This window comes from Gobius niger, assembly GCF_951799975.1.
Source record: "Gobius niger genome assembly, chromosome: 5".
NCBI lineage: Eukaryota > Metazoa > Chordata > Actinopteri > Gobiiformes > Gobiidae > Gobius > Gobius niger.
The window spans coordinates 3,965,290-3,988,689 of NC_136856.1; the positions used below are offsets into that span (position 1 = coordinate 3,965,290).

General features: G+C 41.1%; 1 protein-coding gene across 1 annotated transcript in view; it reads left to right on the forward strand.

The window, feature by feature from the left end:
* Positions 1–23,400, forward strand: part of pde6a (phosphodiesterase 6A, cGMP-specific, rod, alpha) — a 75,545-nt gene that overhangs the window by 38,981 nt on the left and 13,164 nt on the right. Inside the window, exons 12-20 of the mRNA XM_079556231.1 lie at positions 5,589–5,732; positions 5,858–5,923; positions 6,000–6,146; positions 8,737–8,844; positions 9,147–9,256; positions 11,552–11,639; positions 13,913–14,013; positions 16,645–16,752; positions 18,855–18,918. Coding sequence (XP_079412357.1) covers positions 5,589–5,732; positions 5,858–5,923; positions 6,000–6,146; positions 8,737–8,844; positions 9,147–9,256; positions 11,552–11,639; positions 13,913–14,013; positions 16,645–16,752; positions 18,855–18,918 — 936 coding nt within the window. The remainder of the gene's footprint in view (positions 1–5,588; positions 5,733–5,857; positions 5,924–5,999; positions 6,147–8,736; positions 8,845–9,146; positions 9,257–11,551; positions 11,640–13,912; positions 14,014–16,644; positions 16,753–18,854; positions 18,919–23,400) is intronic.

Sequence of the window (23,400 nt, forward strand, 5' to 3'; positions counted from 1 at the left end):
TTTATATGGTTAGTCTGGCGTTATAAGTGATTTGCCTCAGGTGCTCTGTGGAGCGGGTCACACTGTTTTTAATGCAGGCTAGCTGATACCATATACATGCACTAGCCTTGCACAAGCCTAGCGCCACGAAACTCTTCAAACATAAGAACTGCATGAATTACAAAAAAAATATCTCCAGGTACCAGCAACACTCTGGATAACTAGGAAATGAGGCCCTATGTCAAAAATCCTGAAATATCCCTTTAACCTCTTAACGCCTGCCTTAACCAAGCACATTTTCTCCAGTTCTAAAAGCTTCTAGACTGGAGAGATCACAGTGTAACGCCCTACAAAACTGATCTGAGAATTTTTGTGCGATTTCGCTTGTTTTTTTTTCTTCTGTTTTGCTGCTTTTTTGTCGCCATTTTGCTGCTTTTTTCCAGAAACTTTACGAGTTGGGTAAAGCTGAACTGGAGAAAATGGTTAAGGCGGGGGTTAAGGGGTTAATGAATGGAACATGGCACACAGGATTGTAATTCCTGGGCTCGTTCCCATTCGTTTCCATCTTCACAGAAACTTCCCTTTATGCACAACTTTATGCAGCCTATGAATTTAAACCTCCTTTTCAAATTCAGATGAAACGAATGACCTTCCTCCCGATTCCATGAAGCCAAAGTCAGAGGGGAGGTGCGGCCATTTTACGAGGATGTATGATGAGGTGCATGATGGGATATCCTGCGGTGGATGGAGGGGGGTGTGGGGGTGATGGATGGGCTGAGGGGCAGAGAAGGTGGAAACGGTGACATGAAAGTAATCAGAAAGCCTACTGTAGTACATAACACACAGAGCCATCATTTATACAGAGCAAAACCGCACTGTCTAACCCACGCCTGAGCCCGACAACGCGCCGGTATTGACGTTTGAAGTACAGCGCCTGGTTTTGCCGGTTTGTAAGATTTATGGTGTTTATTTATTATCTGTGTTTTGGTAGGATAGAGTCTGGGGGAAGGGAAGAACCTTTAACACTGGAGAAGGAGTCTGTGAAGTGCAGTGGAATCAGTACTTATAACATGTACTGTATATAGGACCATATACTATTCACTACTAAACCTTATATCTAAACTGAGCAGGTATCAGTACTATCAACAGTGTTTGGTAGTAACTGAATGTATATAGAATACATCATTTGAATACTGATTTGGTGTAACTGTATTCAGGTACAGTTACTCTTTCAATTGAGGGTATTTAGACTCTAAACCCCCGCCCTAACCGAGCACATTTTCCCCATTTCAGCTTTATGTAAGGGATAATGTGTAGAACGCTAGTCATTCTCGGGAAAATAAGTACAGACTAGGGCTGGGTACCTTTAAGCGGTACCTACTTGGTACCGACCGAAAAGCTCCGGTAGGGGGCGGTATTGAAAAACTTTTTTTTTTCAGTGCTAATTTTCGGTACTTTTTCTCTCCAAACGTCAATAAATGATCCGCAGTGAGTCTAAAAAAGCCTGAACTCATGAGCAGCTTCAGCGCAAATGCAGAAGCGAAGCAAAGCTGTAACTTACTCACACTTCAGTCATTATCAGAGATGGCAGAGCCGCGGTCTGAGCCAGGACTAAACCAGGACTGAACCTGGACTTACAGTAAACTGGTTAAAAACCAGGACTAAACCTGGACTGAATAAGAAACTAGACTCTTAGACAAAGAGAAAAGCAGTGACAACACGGTATGACAACAAGAAACACATGGGCTTTACCTTTAGCTTTAGCTTTACCTTTAGCTTTAGCTTTACCTTTAGCTTTAGCCCCGCAGAGCCTGAAGTTACTGCTGTTGTTTAAACTCCAGCTGCACCGGAGCATTTGGGATCAAAGATTGTTTCTGGAAAAGGTGAGCGCTCACTCTGCATTAGCCATGTTTGGAACAGTTATGGTGCATTTTCAGTGACAGAGTGAGCGCTCTCACTATGTAACAGATCTTTGACGTGTGAGGCGCTTTCACTTCGTCGAACAGCGCAGTGTGTTTATAAAAGTTTATCTGAAAGAAAACGGTGCCTGATGTGGATCTGGTCTGTTCCTGCAGCTCAGGAGGTAAAAAAAAAGTCCTTTCTCTCTTTTTATCACGGCTTTAGCGGGAATTCTGCTCAAAACATGAAGTTACAGGTGACGCTGCTGCGGCCTGTTTTCTGATGTGCCGTGTTTGGACTTCCTCCTGAACGATACTTTTCCTAGGCTAGCAATAAGTAAGCTAGCTACTTATTGCTAGCCTAGCTGCTTAGTTGAAGGTGCAGTTGGAGGAACGGTGGTGAATCTCTGGTCAAGTTGAAAGTCGGACTCCTGTTAACTTCACGACCGATTCCCCCAACTTCTCTCACAGGGACGGGGACAGAGACAGTGAAACACCTGTATTACTGACAGCGTATACGCCAGTGTAGTGCCTCATTTGAAAGCTAAGACCTACAAAACTCTTCTAAATGCATCTTTTAACTTGCATTGTTGTCATTTTTTGGACATGTTTTGATGATCTTCTTTAATCAGGGCTAGAACACCAGACCTGACTCCGGTCAACAATTAAAGGAACAGGCCACCGTTTTTCCATAGATATGTTCTTACCTGAGCTTAGACGAGTTGATATGTACCTGTCTGGTATTTGTGTGTGCCCTCAGTCACGCACAACGACCAAAGATGTTGTTAGCGTTTGGCCTCTCCCAGCATATTCCTATAGCTCCAAACAGGCTGAAGTTAGAAGCGACCAAGTTCTTCTACGGGCACACTAAGCTCAGGTAAGAACAGATCTCAGTATGGAAAAACGGTGGCCTGTTCCTTTAAACTCTTAACTCCCGCCTGAACCGAGAGGATCTTTTTCCTCACGTCATCAGATTTTTTTTCCATCATTTTTTTGTTGGGTATTCAACTCATTTTTTTGTCATTTTTTGTCACATTTTTGTCATTTTTTGGTCATATTTTTGTCATATTTTTGTCGATTTTTTGCCACTTTCTCATAAATTTTCCCATTTCCGTCATTGTTTTCGTCTCAGTTTTGTTGCTATTTTCACAGCTTTTTTCCAGAAGCTTTTGGACTGGGGTAAAGCCAAACTGGAGAAAATGTGCTCGGTTCAGATGGGAGTTAAGGGGTTAAACCTGCAGAGTGGGACGGGGTAGAAATCCCGGACATTTCGCATTGATTTAGAATTCCTCCCGGGCCTTTTTTTAGGTCCCAAAATGAGGACATGTCCAGGAAAATGAGGACTTATGGTCATTGGTCACCCTACTGAGCCACGCGGTGACCCACATCTGAGCCCGACTGGACACAGGACATCAACGTTAAGAATTACAGCCGTGTCTTCGAGGTTTTTTCTGATTTATGGAGTTTTATGTTTTAGAGTTTGGGGGAGGGGAGATTGAGTTTAGGTCAGGTGAGGCCTTAATGTGTGGAGTCTGGATGTTCTCCTGTTCCTACATTGGTTTTAACATCCCACCATCAAACATCTAAAACACCACCACCCCTGAATAAGAGGTTCTTGAAGTATTTCCACCACTCTCTCTGTCCCACATCTGAGCCCGACTGGACACGGGTTATCGACGTTTAAAATGCAGCCTGTTGTGGTTGATAAGATTTATGAGGTTTTATGGAGAGAATAGAGTTTGGGGGAAGGGACTGTGACATTGGCGTCTGCCTGGTGATGGAGTCCTGAAGTGCATTAAGATGGCTGCAGCTGAGTTTGATACTTGCTTACGCAGAGTGATGTTTTTTTTGGCCTCGAGTCAAATTGTAAAGAATTTGAAAGTGGTTTTCAGTATTACATCCACAGATCATCGGTTTGGATTTTAGTTGCTCTTTGAAGGGACTATATGGAGTTTAAAAAATGTTAAAATTAAGTATTTTCCTCCCCCTGCATGTTCCAGCCATGTCTTAATGTGTAGAATGAGCTCAGACCTGTTCACCACAACTGCCTCTAAAATCCTGCTCTGTCACTCAAAAAGGTGTTACTTCGGGTCATGCACGAGCTTTATATAGAAGCTGCAGTTACGCTTAAGACCTGAGGTGGCAGTAGTGAGTGTAAAATGGCTAACTTGCATCTAGCCCCTTTAAGGTTGCGGTTGGGTATTATGATTTATTTAGGCACAATGTATTCAAGGATAGTGTAGAATTAAGTGTTACCCAAATGTTTTTGCTGTGAGCGGCTCATCTCTCCTAAAGCCTGACTTGTAAATTTACTGGGACCATCTCCAGGCCGTCTCCATGGCGATAATAATAATAATACATTTTATTTATATTGCACTTTACATTTCACCGAAACCTCAAAGTGCTACAACAGAAGAATGAAATCAGATATAAACAAAAAGAAACCATTCACATAATAAAACAAAGCAGCAAACAAACAAATTAGTCCGAATAGGCCTTTTTAAATAAATGTGTTTTCAGGCCTCAACACTCTTGGGAACCCTCAGGGACTCCGGCAGGGCATTCCAGAGTCTAGGGGCAACTGCCTTAAAGGCCCTGTCTCCCATTGTGGAGAGATTGGTCACGGGCTGGTGAAGGGTGTGGGTGGAAGTGGACACACTGGTATGTGAGGAGGCAGATTTTGTAGTGGATTCTGTAATTGATGGGCAGCCAATGAAGGGACCGGAGGACAGGGGTGATGTGGTCATATTTGCGCCTCCTCGTCAGGATCCTGGCTGCACAGTTCTGGATGTGCTGGAGCTTCAGCAGGCTCTTACCAGGGATCCCGACGAGGAGGGCATTGCAGTAATCCAGCCTGGAAGAGACAAAGGCATGTACCAATTTCTCAGCGTCTGATTATGAGAGGGAGGGGCGGAGTTTGGCAATGTTTCGGCGATGTTGACTAAAGGCAGCCAAACATGAGATTTAACTGGATTAGGTCGTCATTCTTTGATCATCCACTGCAAAAATATCATTTTTGATATTTTTTTGGTAATTCATGCAGTTCTTATGTTTGAAGAGTTACGTGGCGCTAGGCTAATGCAAGGCTAGCGCATTTCTACGGTATAAGCTAGCCTGCATTAACACAGAGCACCTGAGGCAAATCACTTATAACACCAGACTAACCATATAAATGTCTGTGTCCATAGAGTAATTTTAACCATTTTGCATTTAAAAGAACTTATATTTGAGCAGCATCAGCTTCGTGGTTGTATAAGCTACGCAGCGGCGGAGTGATCTGCTAGAAAATAGTCCCTCAGAATGCAATCATTCATGTGATGCATTTATATGGTTAGTCTGGTGTTATAAGTAATTTGCCTCAGGTGCACTGTGGAGCGTGTCAGACTGTTTTAATGCAGGCTAGCTGATACCATAGAAATTCACTAGCCTAGCACAAGCCTAGCACCACGAAACACTTCAAATATAAGAACTGCTTGAATTACAAAAAAAAATATCTCCAGGTCTCAGCAACACTCTGGATAACTAGGAAATGAGGCCCTATGTCAAAAATCCTGAAATACCCCTTTAAGTATGATCCAAAATGTCATGCAGAGTGCCTTTAACTCTCTGACTATGATCTGCTGCTCTACAGCTGTTCAAGGACAGACTCCGGGATGTAAAAGACAGTAAGACCCTGCTGAATGGTGCCCCTCTCCCCTCCTCTCTCTCCAGTCTCTGACCCAGTTCTTGGGCTGGTCGGTGCTGAACACGGACACTTACGACCGCATGAACAAACTGGAGAACAGGAGGGACATCTTCCAGGACATGGTGATGTACCACGTCAAGTGCCGCAAAGACGAGATCCAGAAGGTCCTGGTGAGTTTATGTTATGGCGGTAATTATACACACGTGACGCTACAGAGGAATTAGTCACTACGGGATAATAACAACAGATGTCTTAGTGAAATATATAGGTTTAACTGACACTGAGCTCTCCACAGAACACCAGAGAGCGCTTCGGCAAAGAGCCCGGCGACTGTGAGGAGGAGGAGCTGCAGGAAATTCTGGTAAGTGTCTCTCTGCATTTGGCATAATTCTGCAGATGTGATACTAATAATGTGGATTTCCTCTATCCTGGCACAGTCTGAGGTCCTGCCCAACACTAAAAAAGCGGAGATCCTGGAGTTTCACTTCTACGACTTCAACCACACCGAGCTGGAGCTGGTCAAATGTGGCATCAAAATGTACTACGAGCTCAAAGTGGTGGACAAGTTCCACATTCCCAGAGAGGTACGAGGGGAGGAGGAGGAGGAGGGGAGGAGGAGGAGGGGAGGAGGAGAATGAGGTGGTGGCAGGAGGAGGAGGAGGAGGGGAGGAGGAGGAGGGGAGGAGGAGAATGAGGTGGTGGAGGAGGAGGTGGAGGAGGAAGAGGAGGGGACAGGAGGAGGAGATTGTTTTACACATGGGCGGTATTTGATCTACTCTGGTGGTGGTTTGGTGCTACAGAGACCGATCATATAACTGTTTTTGACCTTTACTTATGCATGTGTCGGTGTTGATGATTTATTTATCTCTTTCTTCTCTTCCTTCATTCTTTCTTTCTTTCCTTCCTTCCTTCTTCCTTCCTTCTTTCCTTTTTTTAGTTTTTCTTTTCTTCTTTCTTTCCTTTTTCCTTTCTTCATTCTTTCCTTCCTTCCTTCCTTCCTTCTTTCCTTTCTTTCTTTCTTTCGTTTCTTTCTTTCTTTCCTTCATTCATTCATTCTTTCCTTCCTTCCTTCTTCCTTCCTTCTTTCCTTCTTTCCTTTTTTTTAGTTTTTCTTTTCTTCTTTCTTTCCTTTTTCCTTTCTTCATTCTTTCCTTCCTTCCTTCCTTCCTTCTTTCCTTTCTTTCGTTTCTTTCTTTCTTTCCTTCATTCATTCATTCTTTCCTGCCTTCATTCTTTCCTTTTTTGGTTTCTTTTCTTCTTTCTTTCCTTTTTCCTTCCTTCATTCTTTTCTTCCTTCCTTCTTTCTCTCATTCTATCCTTTCCTTTCTTCCTTTATTCTTTCTTTCCTTTCTTGATTCTTTTCTTCCTTCATTCTTTCCTTTTTGTCCTTAATTCTTTCCTTTCTTCCTTCATTCTTTCTTTCCCTCCTTCCTTCTTTTCTTCCTTCATTCTTTCCTTTTTGTCCTTAATTCTTTCCCTTCTTTCCTTCCTTCATTTATTCTTTCCTTTCCTTCCTTCTTTCCTTCTTTCCTTCTTTCCTTCTTTCCTTCCTTCCTTCCTTCCTTCCTTCCTTCCTTCCTTCCTTCCTTCCTTCCTTCCTTCCTTCCTTCCTTCCTTCCTTCCTTCCTTCCTTCCTTCCTTCCTTCCACACAAGCATGTGTTTGGTATTAAAGAAAAAGACAAGTTAACAAAACAAAGCAAGACCATTTTTAAAACACAGTAACAAAGATTGAACATTTTCAAACAGCCACTAAGTTTACTCAGAACTTTTTAATTTTCATTTTTGCACCAATCACGATATAACATCATTTGGACTTTGCCCAGTTTTCTTTTCATTTCCAAAGTGTGCCCTGAAGTGACATCCTTTCGTAGAGTCCAGGAAGTGGCTCCGGCAAAAAGAGAAGAAATCTGATTATGTTTCGAGGCGTCTCAAAGTGACCTTGCATTGGGATGATTTCATAACTTCAGTACATTTTTTATACGGCTCGAATGGTTCACAAATTTCTCTCGACCCTTTGCTTTTAAAGACATGATTTAGACATGCACACAATCCAAAAAAGGTTTAAAAATGACTTTCTTGGTGCTAAACATGATAGACCAAACACTATTGCGTTATTATGTGATGTGTGATGTATATTTTTCTAATTTAACCCCTTAACTCTCACCTGAACCAAGCACATTTTCTCCAGTTTGGCTTTACCCCAGTTCAAAAGCTTCTGGAAAAAAGCTGTGAAAATAGCAACAAACGAAAGACGAAAACCATGATGGAAATGTGACAAAAAAGTGAGAAAACATTGACAAAAAATTGATGAAAAATTGATGAAAAAGTGTCAAAAATGTCACAAAAATATTACAAGAAATTGACAAAAAATGGAAGAAAAATGACAAAAACGTGACAAAAAAATGACAAAAATGTGACAAAAAGGTGATAAAAATTTGACAAAAATATGACAAAAATGTGACAAAAAAAATTACAAAAATGTGACACAAAAATGACAAAAAAATTACAAAAATGTGACAACAAAATGACAAAAATTTGATTAAAAAATTGACGAAAAAATGACAAAAATGTGACAAAAAATTGACGAAAAAATGACAAAAATGTGACAAAAAGTGTCAAAAATGTCACAAAAATATTACAAGAAATTGACAAAAAATGGAAGAAAAATGACAAAAACGTGACAAAAAAATGACAAAAATGTGACAAAAAGGTGATAAAAATTTGACAAAAATATGACAAAAATGTGACAAAAAAAATTACAAAAATGTGACACAAAAATGACAAAAAAATTACAAAAATGTGACAACAAAATGACAAAAATTTGATTAAAAAATTGACGAAAAAATGACAAAAATGTGACAAAAAATGACAAAAATGTGACAAAAAAATGACAAAAATGTGATAAAATTTTTTTTTTATTTTTTTTTTAAATTTTACCAAAAAAAATAAAAAAAATGACCAAAAAATGACAAAAATGTGACAAAAAAAGACAAAAAAATGACAAACAAGTTACAAAAATGAGTTCAATACCCTACAAAGAAATGATGGAAAAAAAATCTGATGACGTGAGGAATAATAATTTAATTTTTACCTTGTTTTGGTCTTTGTTTTGACACAATTCAACACCAAACTAATGACTGCTCTGTGTCTTATATTGTGTTGTTTTGTGGCAGGTTTTGGTGCGTTTCGTGTATTCCGTGAGTAAAGGCTACAGGCACATCACGTACCACAACTGGAGACACGGCTTCAACGTGGGACAGACCATGTTCACTCTGCTCATGGTAACGACAAAGCATTTCACACGCATTTCACAATTGATTACGATGACCATGTAACAGGAGTGTCTGCTCATGCATGTAAACTTTGTTTTGCCAAATGGTTTTATGAAACCGGAATATTGACGGCATGTAAACGTAGTCAGCAAGTAGGTCTCTGCCGTTTTTGCTTTTTACAAGTAGGTCACTTTGTTAAAAAAAAAGAAAGAAAAGAATTGGTTGGACCTTAATCAAGCACATGTCAAGCTGTTGTGAAAAGCCCCGGCAGCTAAAGCTCCAAAAGTACATGTTGAATGTGTGTTTTCCAGACGGGAGATCTGAAGCGTTACTACACAGACCTGGAGTGCATGGCCATGGTCACCGCCGGTCTTCTTCACGACATCGACCACAGAGGAACCAACAACCTCTACCAGATGAAGTAAGGCTTTGGGTCAGGGTTGCCAGGTCGATCAGCCAAATGTATCAACGTTCTTTTTTGGAATTTGAGATATTCTCAGTCGAACGCTAGTACTACAGAATTTCTTCAGGGTTGTTTTCACGTGGTCTTCTTTGTGCAATGCGATACTGAATAGAGAAACCTTGATAATACATTAGTAAGAGTATGCTTTTGTTCTAGTCAATCATTTTACAAACAAAACAGCAAGGCCAAAACCCACAGCCAATATTTTTACTAAAGAATGCCTAATTCAAAGACCTGGCAGCCCTGCTTTGGATGATAATTCATGTCACATTCTATAAATGCCTTAAACTCACACGTACTGGGCTGTTTGCCTGATAACATTGAGTAACTTCTTATTTACTTGCTTTGCGTTATGCTAGTTTCCTTTCCTTTTATTCCTAGGCGTAATCAGCCAAGTCTCACTCACATTAATCATTACTTAAAGAGGGATCTTGTGCAAAATCACTCCTGAAAAACAACTTCTTCAGTGTGTTAGTTTCAAAGACAGATCCCTCTGTTTCGCAGGTTGTTAATTGACTCGAGGCGACAGCAGTCACTCCTTTTCAAAGCGTAAACTGCGGCTCCTGTCTCCAACTCTCTCCATTAGACAGACACGGGACACGCCCCTCTGCGCTGCCCCTGTCGGCTGATGGATGGCCCGATGCGAGGACAGATTAGCGATTAGCATTTAGCGCAGACCACAGACAGGAGCAGACCCACCCCAGCGCACTAGCCCTGATTTATAACCCAGTCACCGCCCTCCAACATGGCCGCCCGTCTGTTTTCATGCTCCTCACTTTAACATGAATGCGTCATGCTCTTCTTTAGGGCTATGAAAAAAATAAAAATAAAGAATGCCATTTAAACCTATTAAGACAAGTGCTGAATAGCGAGTGCAAGCTGGAAATCCAATTTACCATTTGATATTGTGTGTATTACAGTACCGTATTTTCCAGACTATAACGCGCACTTTTTTTCATGCGACTAATATGTGATTTATTTATTTTTAATTCAAATATATAGTTTCACATGCCCCTAGAGGGCACTGCAGGCTAATCGTGCAGCAGAAAGACAGTTTGGAGTGAGTGAGAAGCGGAGGTTACTCTTATCCACAATGAAGAAAACTAAAGCTAATCGCAAGCTAAAAGCAAGATGGCCACAGCGAGAGGAACGACTTCTTCATTAGGCATTTTTTGGCTGGTGCGTCTTATACTCCGGAGCGACTTATAGTCTGGAAAACATGGTATTAGCGCCCCAAACCTGATATGTAACTGAGAAAAGGCTTTATGAGTCAAAAATATGCAGATAAATCTGATGCTGATCCACCATAGCACCTGCTTCTTATTTTGCACATGAGCAAATGCTCTCACCGGCCTGGAGACTGTTCAGGGACCTGCTGGCGACTCGAGCCGAAGATGTGAAAACTAACAGTTTCAATTTCAGCTTTTTCAAGTCTCCATGTGGTCTCTTAAAGGAACAGGCCACCGTTTTTCCATACTGCCTCGGTTCCTGAGAAATCTAAGCTAAACATAGGATAATTTTGATAAAAATCACAGATTTTTTTCTAGAAACGGAGATAACGAGGTTTTATGCAACACACACTCTCCTTTCTGATTAACAAATGCCTAGATATCTCCATTTCAAGTCAATTTTCAACGACATTGTTGACACGTTTTTGACACGATGTTATTTTTATGGCGTGTGCAGCCTGGTTCTCAGATTGAAGACTTTAACAGGATGTTTCTCAGTCGTCCTTGGACCGATTTTCACCATTTAAAAACTCAGAGAAATGTTGAAATCTCAACTGTTTTGATCTGTCTATGTGATCCGCTCTGCTTTTCAAACGTGCTCCAGAGAGCGAGAGAGAAGTGTCGGCTTTACAGCTGTTCACTACACAACACCACGCCGCAGAGACATCTCCGAGGCCATAGGCGCCGATCCTGTGGGTGCTGCAGGGCTCGAGCACCCACTCATTTTGTAATGGGCACCTACTATTACAAAATGATTCAATAGATTGAATGTCTGATACGTCAAGATGTCAATCCATCGTCTCCTCGAGTGAGATAGGCCCTTTAAATGACTCAAAAGATACAAATATTTTGGTCTGAAACGCATTTAACTGCAGTTTTGGCACACATTATACTAGTTGCAGACATAATTTTAAATGTCTGGCTTTAAAATATCGTATTCATTACTTAGATTCTTATTATACTATGTAGCTTCTTGGCGATTTACAGTGTTTGCATGTACAGTCTTTGTCTGCGTTCTGTGCAGGTCCGCAAACCCTCTGGCCAAGCTGCACGGATCCTCCATCTTGGAACGGCACCATCTGGAGTTCGGGAAGACGCTGCTGAGGGACGAGGTACACGTGAATCGTAAATGAAGAGAGATCACGTGAAAACTGCTCTGCCTGGATTTGCTGCTGCCTTTTATAACATGTGGTTTATTACAGTTTTGACTCAAAAGATTTCCATCACAACTATGTAGTATTTTAAGCCAACTCTGCAGCTCATCAAAAAGCTAATACTCCAGATTTATCGTTCATTTTAGTTTTAGTTTTATAATCCCAGATGGAAAATTGCATCAGTCGGGCATAAAAACACGTCCCCCAAAGCGCAATAAATATCTGATGATGAAATGGTTTTAAATTTCAAGCACAAATCCTGCTGCCAGTGGCCGTCCTTTTGTCATTCAAACAAAAGAGCAGTCGCTGAAGATCTGCTCCACGAGGATCTCAAATATTTATCTTCTTTTTAGTCTAAAGCAGGGGTGCCCAAACACAATGAAAAAGTGCCTGTTAGTCGTGGGCCAAACACAGCGATGTCAAGCATGAAAAACACATATAACTGAAAATTATAAAATTACTTTACTTTATTTAATTTATTTTTTATTTTTTCGATAGCCTACATTTGCATCTGATTCTATCTATACAAATAACATACTATATTAAAACAAATGGTAACTATGGCAAAAGCCTAATTTCAGTCAAACAAAATGAACAATTGTAGCAATTTAGTGCCAAAAAACAAAAAACACCTGCATCTACAGCACCTACTGTAACTTTACCTCATTCGTTAACTCAAAGAAAATGCCACATTAGATTATTTTGAAAGTGTCAGTTCAGCATCAATTCTTTTATAAGTCAGTTTTTAACATATACTGTTGTTGACGTCAACGACCTTTGCAATAAAAGTAGGAAAACTGTGAAAGTTGATGCTCCAACGCTCTGTAATTGACAAATACCAAGACACGACAACAGTGTTTCCTTAACTTTGCGGAAGGAGTGAAACAGCGCCCCCAATTTGACGCTGGTGGTCAAAAAGTGTACTGCATCCATATTTACCATTGAGATGAATGGAAGAGAGTTAGTATTAACCACATGCAGCGATGTAAAGTGATGTAAAGGGTTCATATTATAATATAACATGGGATTATTATTATGCTTCTGAATTTCCTCCGATCATTTCAGCGCTCACACTGCCTCCACTACGCATCATTTCTGGTCAACAGCAGGAAGCAAGGAGCTGTGTTTTGATGCTTACTCATGAGTTCCAGAATTCAAGATCTCATTCATTTGGTTGAATTCACGTGACATCACAACTCTATAGTCAAAATGTTTAATGGTTGACCTCTGACCTTAACCGAGTGCATTTTTTCCAGTTGCACTTTACCCAAATCTAAAAGCTTCTGGACTGGAGCGTACAGCCTATAGGCCAGAGTAACACCTCATTTGAAAGCTAAGACCTACAAAACTCTTGAAAAGGAGATCTTTAATCTCAATGAGTTTTATCCTGGATCTTTTTCCTCACTTTGTTGCTGTGTTGTTCACCTTCTTTTTCCCTCTCATTTTGCCACTTGTGTCATCACTTTTTTGTCACTTTTTTGTCACTTTTTTGTTCTTATAACGCTTTTCTTCAAGAAGCTTTTAGATTTGGGTAAAGCTAATGGCTGGACCTATCCACATGTAACAGAACTTTTAAAAAGTGGTGACAATGTTCATGATCTTGTGCTTGATGTTGATCATTTGAAAGGACTTTCTGTAGCAAATAATGATCAAAACATTTGCAGATTTTCTGTTTGCAGATTTCTTTCCAAAACTGAGACACAGAATGCAACCTGTTAGAAAAGTCCTAATGTGTTCCCAGTTTAATAAATACAGACGGCAACGTGGAAGAAAACCTCTCAATTTATCACTATTTTTATAAAGTCAAGCCAAAAATGTGGATGGTTTTCTCACAACAAATAGTTCAGTAGAAGCGAAAAAAGGGACTTGTTGCTAACGTTAGCATCAGCTGCTAATTTAGCTTCCTGGTTAAGTATTTATGGGTTGTTGAACCATTTTACTCCTCTCCATGTCTCTGTGTCTTTATTTAGTAGAAAATGAGCCAATAAATACAGAAATAACGCTAACCAGGAAGCTATGTTAGCTTCATGCTACATGTGCTAACATGTGCAACTGTGTGTCAAGTGCTGATCATAAAGGCATATATTATAAATGAAAGAATTGATGCCATGAGTTGATCAAAGATGTAATTCAGTCATTTTGGGCCTTTCATTGGATTAAATCTTATGAATCTATCTTTTTTCAGACACTTATTTGTGTTTTCCTTCTTTTTAAACTCTTCTCTGTTCCAGTCTTTAAACATCTATCAAAACCTGAACCGGCGCCAACACGACCTCGTCATCCACCTGACGGACATCGCCATCATCGCCACCGACCTGGCTCTGTACTTCAAGTCAGTTCCACACACGCGCCGCACAAACCGCACACGTACGTCTGATCCGGGCTAAACACCGGGACGCTCTCTCCTGCGTCTGAATGATTAATCACACGGGCTGCAGATGAATGGGGCTTTAAAGTGGAATATATGAGGAGGGAGAGGCCATTGTCAGCAACACGTGTTATTACATTCAATCAATCTCATTCCCAGCCCTGTGGTGAAGAGGCATTAATAACAGGACGCGCTTTAGTAATGTTGGCGGTTTAAGTGGTGGAAGTAAGACTGAAGGTAAGTATCGTGTTTTTACAAATTTATGACATGAAACGCGTCATTTTATTCTGGGAAGCAAACAAAGGGTTTGAAATATCATTCAAAACAGACACATCCTACAAAACCGTGTTTCCAATGAAGTTGAACTTTGGTGGATTATGTTACAGGTACTAGAGGTCGACCGATATATCGATGATATGGATATCCGATAACTCCGGAACCGAAAGTGATGGAGACTTCCGTTTTTTGCATTGGGAAGAGCAAAGTCAGGTCTTTAAAATAAAATCGGTCACAAGTCTCTCCACCTCGGATCATATTTTATTTTTTATGTATTTACCGTAACTTCTCTAATACTGGCCTGTATTCCATTAGCGGCCGGGTCTCTAACAGTGGCCGGGTTCGCGGCTGGCGGAGGCAAATTAAAGCCGGTCTCTGAAGCAGGCCGGGGCTTTTATTAGAAACTATAGCGGTAGAAATATTCCCCATGTTAGGAATTTGTCTCATACTGGTGTAAATGATAACTCACGTGCAGGAAGTAAACAAACGGGAACCCGGGCCGATGGGAACGCTGCGGAGTGAAGCTGATCCGAGCGTAACTTTGACACAGATTTAGCCACTTTTCAAACCTCCTGTGACTATATTTGGAAACAGGGTAAAGAACAAATGTTGTGTGACCCTCCAGGGTTTTAATAAAGTCACCATTGCGTCTTCAAAGCACGTCCAGCTGCTCCGTGTGCAGGTCAGTCCCACGCCTCAAAATAACTCCTCCCATCAGCGCGAGCGTCTCGTCTTCTCTCGGATCAGTCTCATGATCGATCACAAACACAAACGCTCCGTCTAAACTCGCCTTTACACGAGAGAACAACAAATAATCCGGTCCGCATTGAAAACGAAACAGAAACCTGCAGTGACATTGATGTCAAAGCTCCGCTAACAGCAACGAAACACTTCCTGTTGTCCCGACAAAATAAAAGGCGTCAATGTTCCAGCCGCTGGGAGATGGTTTGAAATGTTCATTAATAAATTAACCTAATATTTTAGGTGCAAGTGGACACAAATCTTGTTTCTCTTAATTTTCCTGGTCGTCCGATTTGCTCAAATAGAAATAAAGGCCTGTCTCTAATTGTGGCCTGGTTCCAATAAAAGCCTGGTCCTAGATGCCCTTGAGTAAATAAAGGCCCCGGCCTATATTCGAGCATTTACGGTATTTGTTTATTTGGTCGGGACAGTGAATGTTAATAAGATAAGGTAAGATAAACCTACAGTGCCACTCGTCTACACAGACAGTAATACAATCATACATGACAGAACGTTCACACTGAAACAAACAGTGTTGTCTAAAGTGCCTCCTCCTGAATCAATCAGCTCTGTGCCTCTAACAAAGCGCCCCCTGCTGTCACAGTTCAACACTGACACATTTTACCGTTTAGGGGCATCATACACAGGATTATAGACGAGACATTTTTAAATATCGGCCAAAAACATGAGAAACGCCCATATTGGTTCGACCTCTATTTTGGATCATACTTTTACCAACAAAGCAAAATGACCAGCTGACACAAAACATGCAAACTGTTGCTTAAAACATGAACTTTCTTAACCTCTTAACCCCCACCATGAACCGAGCACATTGTCTCCAGTTTGGCATTTCCCAAATCTAAAAGCTACTTGAAAAAAGTGTGGAAACAAGGATGAACAAAAAGCAATGAAATGAAAACAAAAAAGTGTCAAAAAGCAGGACAAAAAAGACGAAAACACAACAAAAATGCTTCAAAACAATTACGATCAGTTTTCTTTTTCATCTGACCTTTATTTATCCAGGATAAAACTCATTGAGATTAAAGATCTCCTTTTCAAGAGTTTTGTAGGTCTTAGCTTTCAAATGAGGTGTTACACTGGCCTATAGAGGCTGTAAACTCCCCAGTCAAGAAAAAGCGCTGGGTTAAAGGGAATATACGGAGTTTAAAAATAGTAAAATTATCTAATTTCCTCCCCCTAAATGTTCCAACAGTGTCCTATGGTGTAGAATGAGCCCAGACCTGTTCACCACAACTGCCGTCATGCATGAGCCTAATATAGAAGATTCAGTTACACATATGACCTGAGGTGGCAGTAGTGAGTATAAAATGGCCAACTCTAGCCCCTTTAAAGTAGGAGGTAAGAGGTTAAATCTCATGTTTGGACACATCTGTAATAAAACAAATACTTTCATTTTATTCTATCTATTGAGTGAAATGTTTGAATCTATGTAATTGAACTTAGATTTGCTTAAAGTTACACTACGTAACATTTCACACACAAATAGAATAATGATGCTAATATTTTAATTCCAGTCACCTCTGAGTTCTGTGTGTTTGTGTTTCTTCTCCATCTCAGAAAGAGGACCATGTTTCAGAAAATCGTGGATCAATCCAAAACCTACGAGAACTGGAACGACTGGACCAAGTACATGCAGCTGGAGACCACACGCAAAGAGATCGTCATGTGAGAACCTTTAACTCATAGAGAAGCAGCTCATCTATTAACCTCTTAACTCCCGCCTGAACCGAGATTATCTTTTTCCTCACGTCATCAGATTTTTTTTCCATCATTTTTTTGTTGGGTATTCAACTCATTTTGTTAACTTTTTTGTCATTTTTTTTGTCATTTTTTGTCACATTTTTGTCTTTTTTTTTGTGTCATTTTTGTCACATTTTTGTCATTTTTTCGTCACATTTTTGTCATTTTTTTTTTTCCATTTTTGTCACATTTTTGTCATTTTTTCGTCACATTTTTGTCATTTTTTTGTGAATAAAAGAAAAGAAAATCCAGATCAAATGTAATATTTCTTTGTGATCCAAAATTTAACAAGAGCCTTGTAATCGGCTCTACTGCAGGTTATTTATCAGCAAAATCCCATTTAAGTGAAGAGGACTGAACTTTTGTTGTACCCAGATGAAGAGCGATGACATCATCACTTAAAGGGATATTTCAGGATTTTTGACATAGGGCCTCATTTCCTAGTTATCCAGAGTGTTGTTGATTTTTGGAGATATTTTTTTCTAATATTCAGGCAGTTCTTATATTTGAAGAGCTTACTGGCACTAGGCTAGTGCATGTCTATGGTATCAGCTAGCCTGCATTAAAAACAGTCTGACCCGCTCCACAGAGCACCTGAGGCAAATCACTTATAACACCAGACTAACCATATAAATGTCTGTGTCCATACAGTAATTTTAACCATTTTGCATATATATTTGAGCAGCATCAGCTTCGTGGTTGTATAAGCCTAGCGCCACTAAACTCTTCAAATATAAGAACTGCATGAATTACAAAAAAAGTATCTCCAGAAATCAGCCAGGGGCCGGAGGGTGTCCGGTTTGGGAGCCTCAGAGTCTCATCTCTGCTGTTTGCGGACGATGTTGTTCTGATGGCTTCAACGAACCAGGACCTTCAGCACGCACTGGGGCGGTTTGCAGCCGAGTGTGTAGCGGCCGGGATGAGGATCAGCACCTCCAAATCCGAGGCCATGGTTCTCCACCGGAAAAAGGTGGCTTCCCCTCTACAGGTCGGTGGGGAGTCCTTGCCTCAAGTGGAGGAGTTCAAGTATCTCGGGGTCTTGTTCACGAGTGGGGGACGGATGGAGCGTGAGATCGATAGACGGATCGGTGCGGCGTCAGCAGTGATGCGGTCGCTGTATCGGTCTGTCGTGGTGAAGAGGGAGCTGAGTCGGAGGGCAAAGCTCTCGATTTACCAATCGATCTACGTTCCCACCCTCACCTATGGTCATGAGATTTGGGTCATGACCGAAAGGACAAGATCGCGAATACAAGCGGCCGAAATGAGTTTCCTTCGCAGGGTGGCTGGGCGCACCCTCCGAGATCGGGTGAGGAGCTCAGTTACCCGGGAGGAGCTCGGAGTAGAGTCGCTGCTCCTTCACGTCGAAAGGAGCCAGCTGAGGTGGCTCGGGCATCTGTTCCGGATGCCTCCTGGTCGCCTCCCGCGGGAGGTGTTCCAGGCATGTCCTAGTGGGACAAGGCCTCGTGGAAGGCCCAGGACACGGTGGTGGGACTATGTCTCCGAGCTGGCCTGGTGTCGCCTCGGGGTCCCCCCAGAACAGCTGGAGGAGGTGTGTGTGGACCGGGAAGTTTGGGCATCTCTGCTGAGACTGCTGCCCCCGCGACCCGGCCCCGGATAAAGCGGAAGAAAATGGATGGATGGATGGATGACAAAAATGTGATAAAAATGTGACAAAAAAATGACAAAAATGTGACAAAAAAATGACAAAAAATTGACAAAATGTGACGAAAAAATTACAAAAATGTGACAAAAAAATTACAAAAATGTGACAAAAAAAGGACAAAAATTTGATTAAAAAAAGGACGAAAAAATGACAGAAATGTGACAAAATGTGACAAAAACATAACAAAAATGTGATAAAAATTTGACCAAAAAAATGACAAAAAAGTTACAAAAATGAGTTGAATACCCAACAAAAAAATGATGGAAAAAGAATCTGATGACGTGAGGAAAAAGATCCTCTCGGTTCAGGCGGGAGTTACGAGGTTAATTTCCCCTGATATATTTCTGATGTTTTTTTCCTCCAGGGCCATGATGATGACGGCCTGTGACCTCTCTGCCATCGCCAAACCCTGGGAGATCCAGAGCAAGGTTCGTCCGCCTCCTTCACACAATCCCCACGGGTAGCATTAGCCACCGTTAGCTCCCTCCGCTCTCCCCATTCACTTTCTACTTTAGCGCCTACAATAACGCTCTCCCTCCTGCTCTCGGCTGCGGGAAAAGGCTCAATAAACGGGCCGCACATGATGGAGTGGGCTTTGAATGGCGTTTTGTCAGGGCTGCCATTCTCCCGCGCTCTTTTCCTTTTCGAATCCTGACAGTGCAATGCATCAAAAGCACTTGCTGAATACCCCGCGCCGCCGATACCTCATCAGCGCTGGCAGCTCGGCGTTCGGCTAAAGCCTGTAATATACGCGCCGCGGTGGGGCCAGCGCAGACGTGTCCATTTAAAGGGAAATGCGGCGTCGACAGTCGCTCGAGAGATGTCATTTGTTACTTTTGTCTGTGTGCGATTTGGCTTAAACAAAGGCTGTCCCCACGAATACCTTTAACAAAAAAATGAGGATGTTTTTTAAAGATTTAGAGCTTTTGTGATGGGGAAAAGTTTCTGGTCTTGGTGTTATGAGGTGCATGTGTCATATAGTTTGATCACAAATTGCAATTTTAATGGCCAAGATCAGGACATTGGAAAGACTGCAATTCTTTAGGTCAGGGGGAGGCAAGTTTGCGTCACAGAGGGCCGATTTTCATCATAGCCAAAACACCATGGGCCGAACCTCACCATCGTAGCCTAAAGAAAGAACCATTTTCTGCAAATGCCAGTGTTTTACTTTTTTTTTTACAGTGGTACTAAAGTGGTCCGGCTCCGAGACCACTTTAGTACCACCAAGTAAAACTGTAATTTGTCATATATCTTGTAAAATATTGTATTTACCACATGTTTTTATTGAACAAGACATAGACCCTCGTGGGGCCTTCGGTCATTTTGACCCGAAAGCCACTAGAGCTCACGGCCTATCAAAATGACCCAAAAGCCACTTGAGATTTTTGTAAAAAGAAGCAGAAAAAAATATGAATGTATGGTTATTTTAAGGCTCTTTTTTGGAGCGTACATTTTTTGACAATAGGTACAAAAGGGTGCAAAATTAAGGGCCACACGAGGGTTAAGACTGAAATTATGATAAAAAAAAACCCAACAATATTAATTTTAACAGACTCCAGTGTGTTTCTGTGTAGTTTCAGATGGAAAATATTGAAAAAAAGTTCCCTGTAGGCTCGCGACCCACTTTTGTGTCCCGACCCACCAGTTGAGAATCACTGTTTTACATTATATATGACCAAGTGGGATGTTCTGACAGGACATTTAAAAAATACACTATAAAAGGACACTATTCCTCACATTTTTAGGTATTTGATCCCTTATTTGCATAATAATATTTCTCAAAATCACATTGGGGGCCGGAGGTTCTGTGCCATTGCCTACCCCTGATTTAGGTAGTAATGTACTCTGCAAACAACAAGAAAATCACAACTTTCACAAGATTTACTTTTAAAAATGTTCCTGAACGCGTTTTGTTTCTTGCATTATTTTAGCACCGCTGAGATTAACTTCTAATAAGAAACATTTATTGCTGGCAGCTCACCTGGCAAGAGCCCGATTGATATCAGTGCCAATAACATTAGCACTGATACCAATCTGGGATCGCTTTTGGAGAACAATTTGCTGCTGATCGGATCAAGCAATTTCATTAAATAAGTAGTTCTGAAAATGTGAGTTTGTAAGTTTATGTTGCATCTCGTGGTTTTCCGTTGTCACTGTGTTGTTAATTAGTTTCCATTTAGTCCAAACCACACTTCGTTTGGATTTAAACATATCAATGGGGGCAGTGCAAGATGGATTTTCGTGTGTTTGTGTGGATTCAAGTTTAGTAAGTGAGTTTAAAGGGGGGTATTATGCAAAATCGACTTTTTCAAGCTTTACATCATGTTATTCTGTCATTCCCTCATTAAAAACATGGCTGAAGTGTTGCCTTGGTACATTCCCGTATTTTTGAGTAATCTGTAAAAACTCTGATGGCGGCCATTTTAGGGATAGGTTTGCCTGAGTCCTCCTAGGAACGCCCCCACCTCCTGGAGACGCCTCCGAGCTTTCGTCACCAGCCGAGTAACCAACCACTGCTCCTCAGCAGAGCCCCCTCCCCACTGATGCCACAGACAGCGTGTGGAGGGGGCTTGTCGGAAAGGGTCAAAGGTTCTTAAAGAGACAGAGGCCTATTTCAAGACATTCACTACAGCCATTTTGAGAGAGACATTTTATACAAGGCAGTTTTTCTAATTTACTGCATTTACAGACCAACAGAAGGTTTGGTCATCATTGTAGTGTGATATAGACTGGTGCTGTGTGATTGAAAAAAAGTATAATACCCCCTCTTTAAGTTTACCAAGGGCTGTCAAAGTTAAAGCTGTAGAGGTCCTATATCATGCAAAATCAACTTTTTGGAGCTTTTCTCCATGTTGTTTTGCTATTTCCTGATCAAAAACACCCCCAGTGGTTTTGGGGCTTCATTCATGCAGTTCTCAGCAATCCTCCTGAATCCTGCTCCGCCCTCTCCTGTGGCCAGACTGCCTTTGCTCTGCCCGGTCCCGTCAGACCTTGGAAGCTAAGCAGGAAGGGCCTGGCAGGACTTGGATGGGAGACTGTTTGGGAAACACCAGGAAGCCTAGCAAATGTAGCAGTGTTAATTTTGACAACATATTTTATTTTAGTTTTAGTCTTAGTGTTTTGACTAAAATGTAATTTAATTTTAGTCGAGATTTTGTCAAAAAAAACTATTCAATTTTAGTCTAGTTTTAGTCGAGGAAAATTGCATGTCAATTTGTCAATTGTTCCTCTGCTTCATGTTTCTGCTCCACATGAACAAAGCTCAGAGCTGATCCTTTGGCAGTGAATTTAAATGATATGAGGCTCTTTCAGACGGTCAATAGAAGTTTGGATGAATTTAGTCCTTGTTTTTCATTTTTATTTAGTCTTATTTTAGTCGACTAAAATATCTGGACATTTTAGTCATAGTTTTAGTCACATGAAAATCTTTTAATTTAGTTTTAGTCCAATTTTAGTCGTCAAAAATATCACTTTGACTAAAATCAAGACTAAATATTTTAGTCGACGAAATTAACACTGGAATGTAGTGAGTGAGTGGTGGTGGTGGTCGGAGGGGCCGATGGCACAGACTGGTTGCCTCGCTTCCATCAGTCTACCCCAGGGCAGCTGTGGCTACAATAGTAGAGTGGAGTGAACGAATAGTGCAGAAAGCGCGATATAAAACCAATGCATTATTATTATTAAAAGCACTGACTTGTGACACTGACGTTTTTTACATCAGTGTCAAACAGGAAATGCCCAACGTCTGTAATGTAGTGTCTTACGGCCTGATTTGATTTGTAAAACCGTTATTTCTTTATTTCTGTTGTAAGAGAGAATGAAAGAAAGAGAGAAATAAATAAAAAAGGAAGCGCTGGACGTGTCCACGCCGCGCTGCCCCTTCAGAGAAAACAAACGCACCCCCTGAGCGTCTGAACAGATGTCATGTTTGCACCGAAAGTTGTGAAGAAGGAGCTCTTTCTAACCTACTAACGATAATGTCATGGAGAAAAAGTCCGGACTTTATTCAACCTATAGAAAAGTCCACTTGCCAGAAGTTGAAATTTCTACTTATGAACGAATGATTGCACCAATTTTAACCCCACTCCCTCTCCAGAAACAATAGATAATTTAAATAGTTTCTTACTTCACACCAGAGAAAATCGAATATTAACTCGTCAACGGTCCTATAGGAACCCTTGTGGGCAAAACGAAACATTCAAAAAGCATTGCAGCTTGTGCCAATTAGATAATCCCGCAGTGAGGGGTTTTACAGTCGTTTTATTTCGAGCTCGTCTTTCACCTTCGATCGCTTCAGTGAGTCAGACTCCTCCCACACACGCAGCCCCCAGAGGCTCATGAGTAACTGGGACTCAGAGCCAAAGACGATGTGTGGAATACATGCTGCATCTGGAACATGGAATTAACCAACAGAGCTGTTCGTATGTGTTGGTATGTGAATCCAAAAAAACGTTCAGATGCTGCAGAAATCTGGTGTTTTCAATCCATATATGAAATTTAGTGTCAGAAATGGAAAAAATGTTGTCTCAAAATCATCTAGCGACCCCCACTTTGGGAACCACTGCACTGTGTGGCTAAAAATAAAGTCGCTGCCACTCTCGGTCGCCAACATTACGTTCCCAAAAATGAATGCAAAATTGGACAGAGGTGTATTATGTTACATTGCAGAAGCTTTAGGGTGTTGTGTAATCAAAGCTAAAGGCGATTCAAATACATTTAAACTTCCTTATACAAGTCTAGCGTCTGCCTAGGGTCAGTTTTTGTTCTATAAAACGAAGAAAAGTATTTCTTATTGGCACAATGGCTTGTAAGACTGACAATTCTTGAAATTGTTACTTAATGATGACAGATGTTGTGGACTGTTGAAAGATTAAAACACAGAGGTTGGAAGGTTAAGGTCAAAGTCCGCG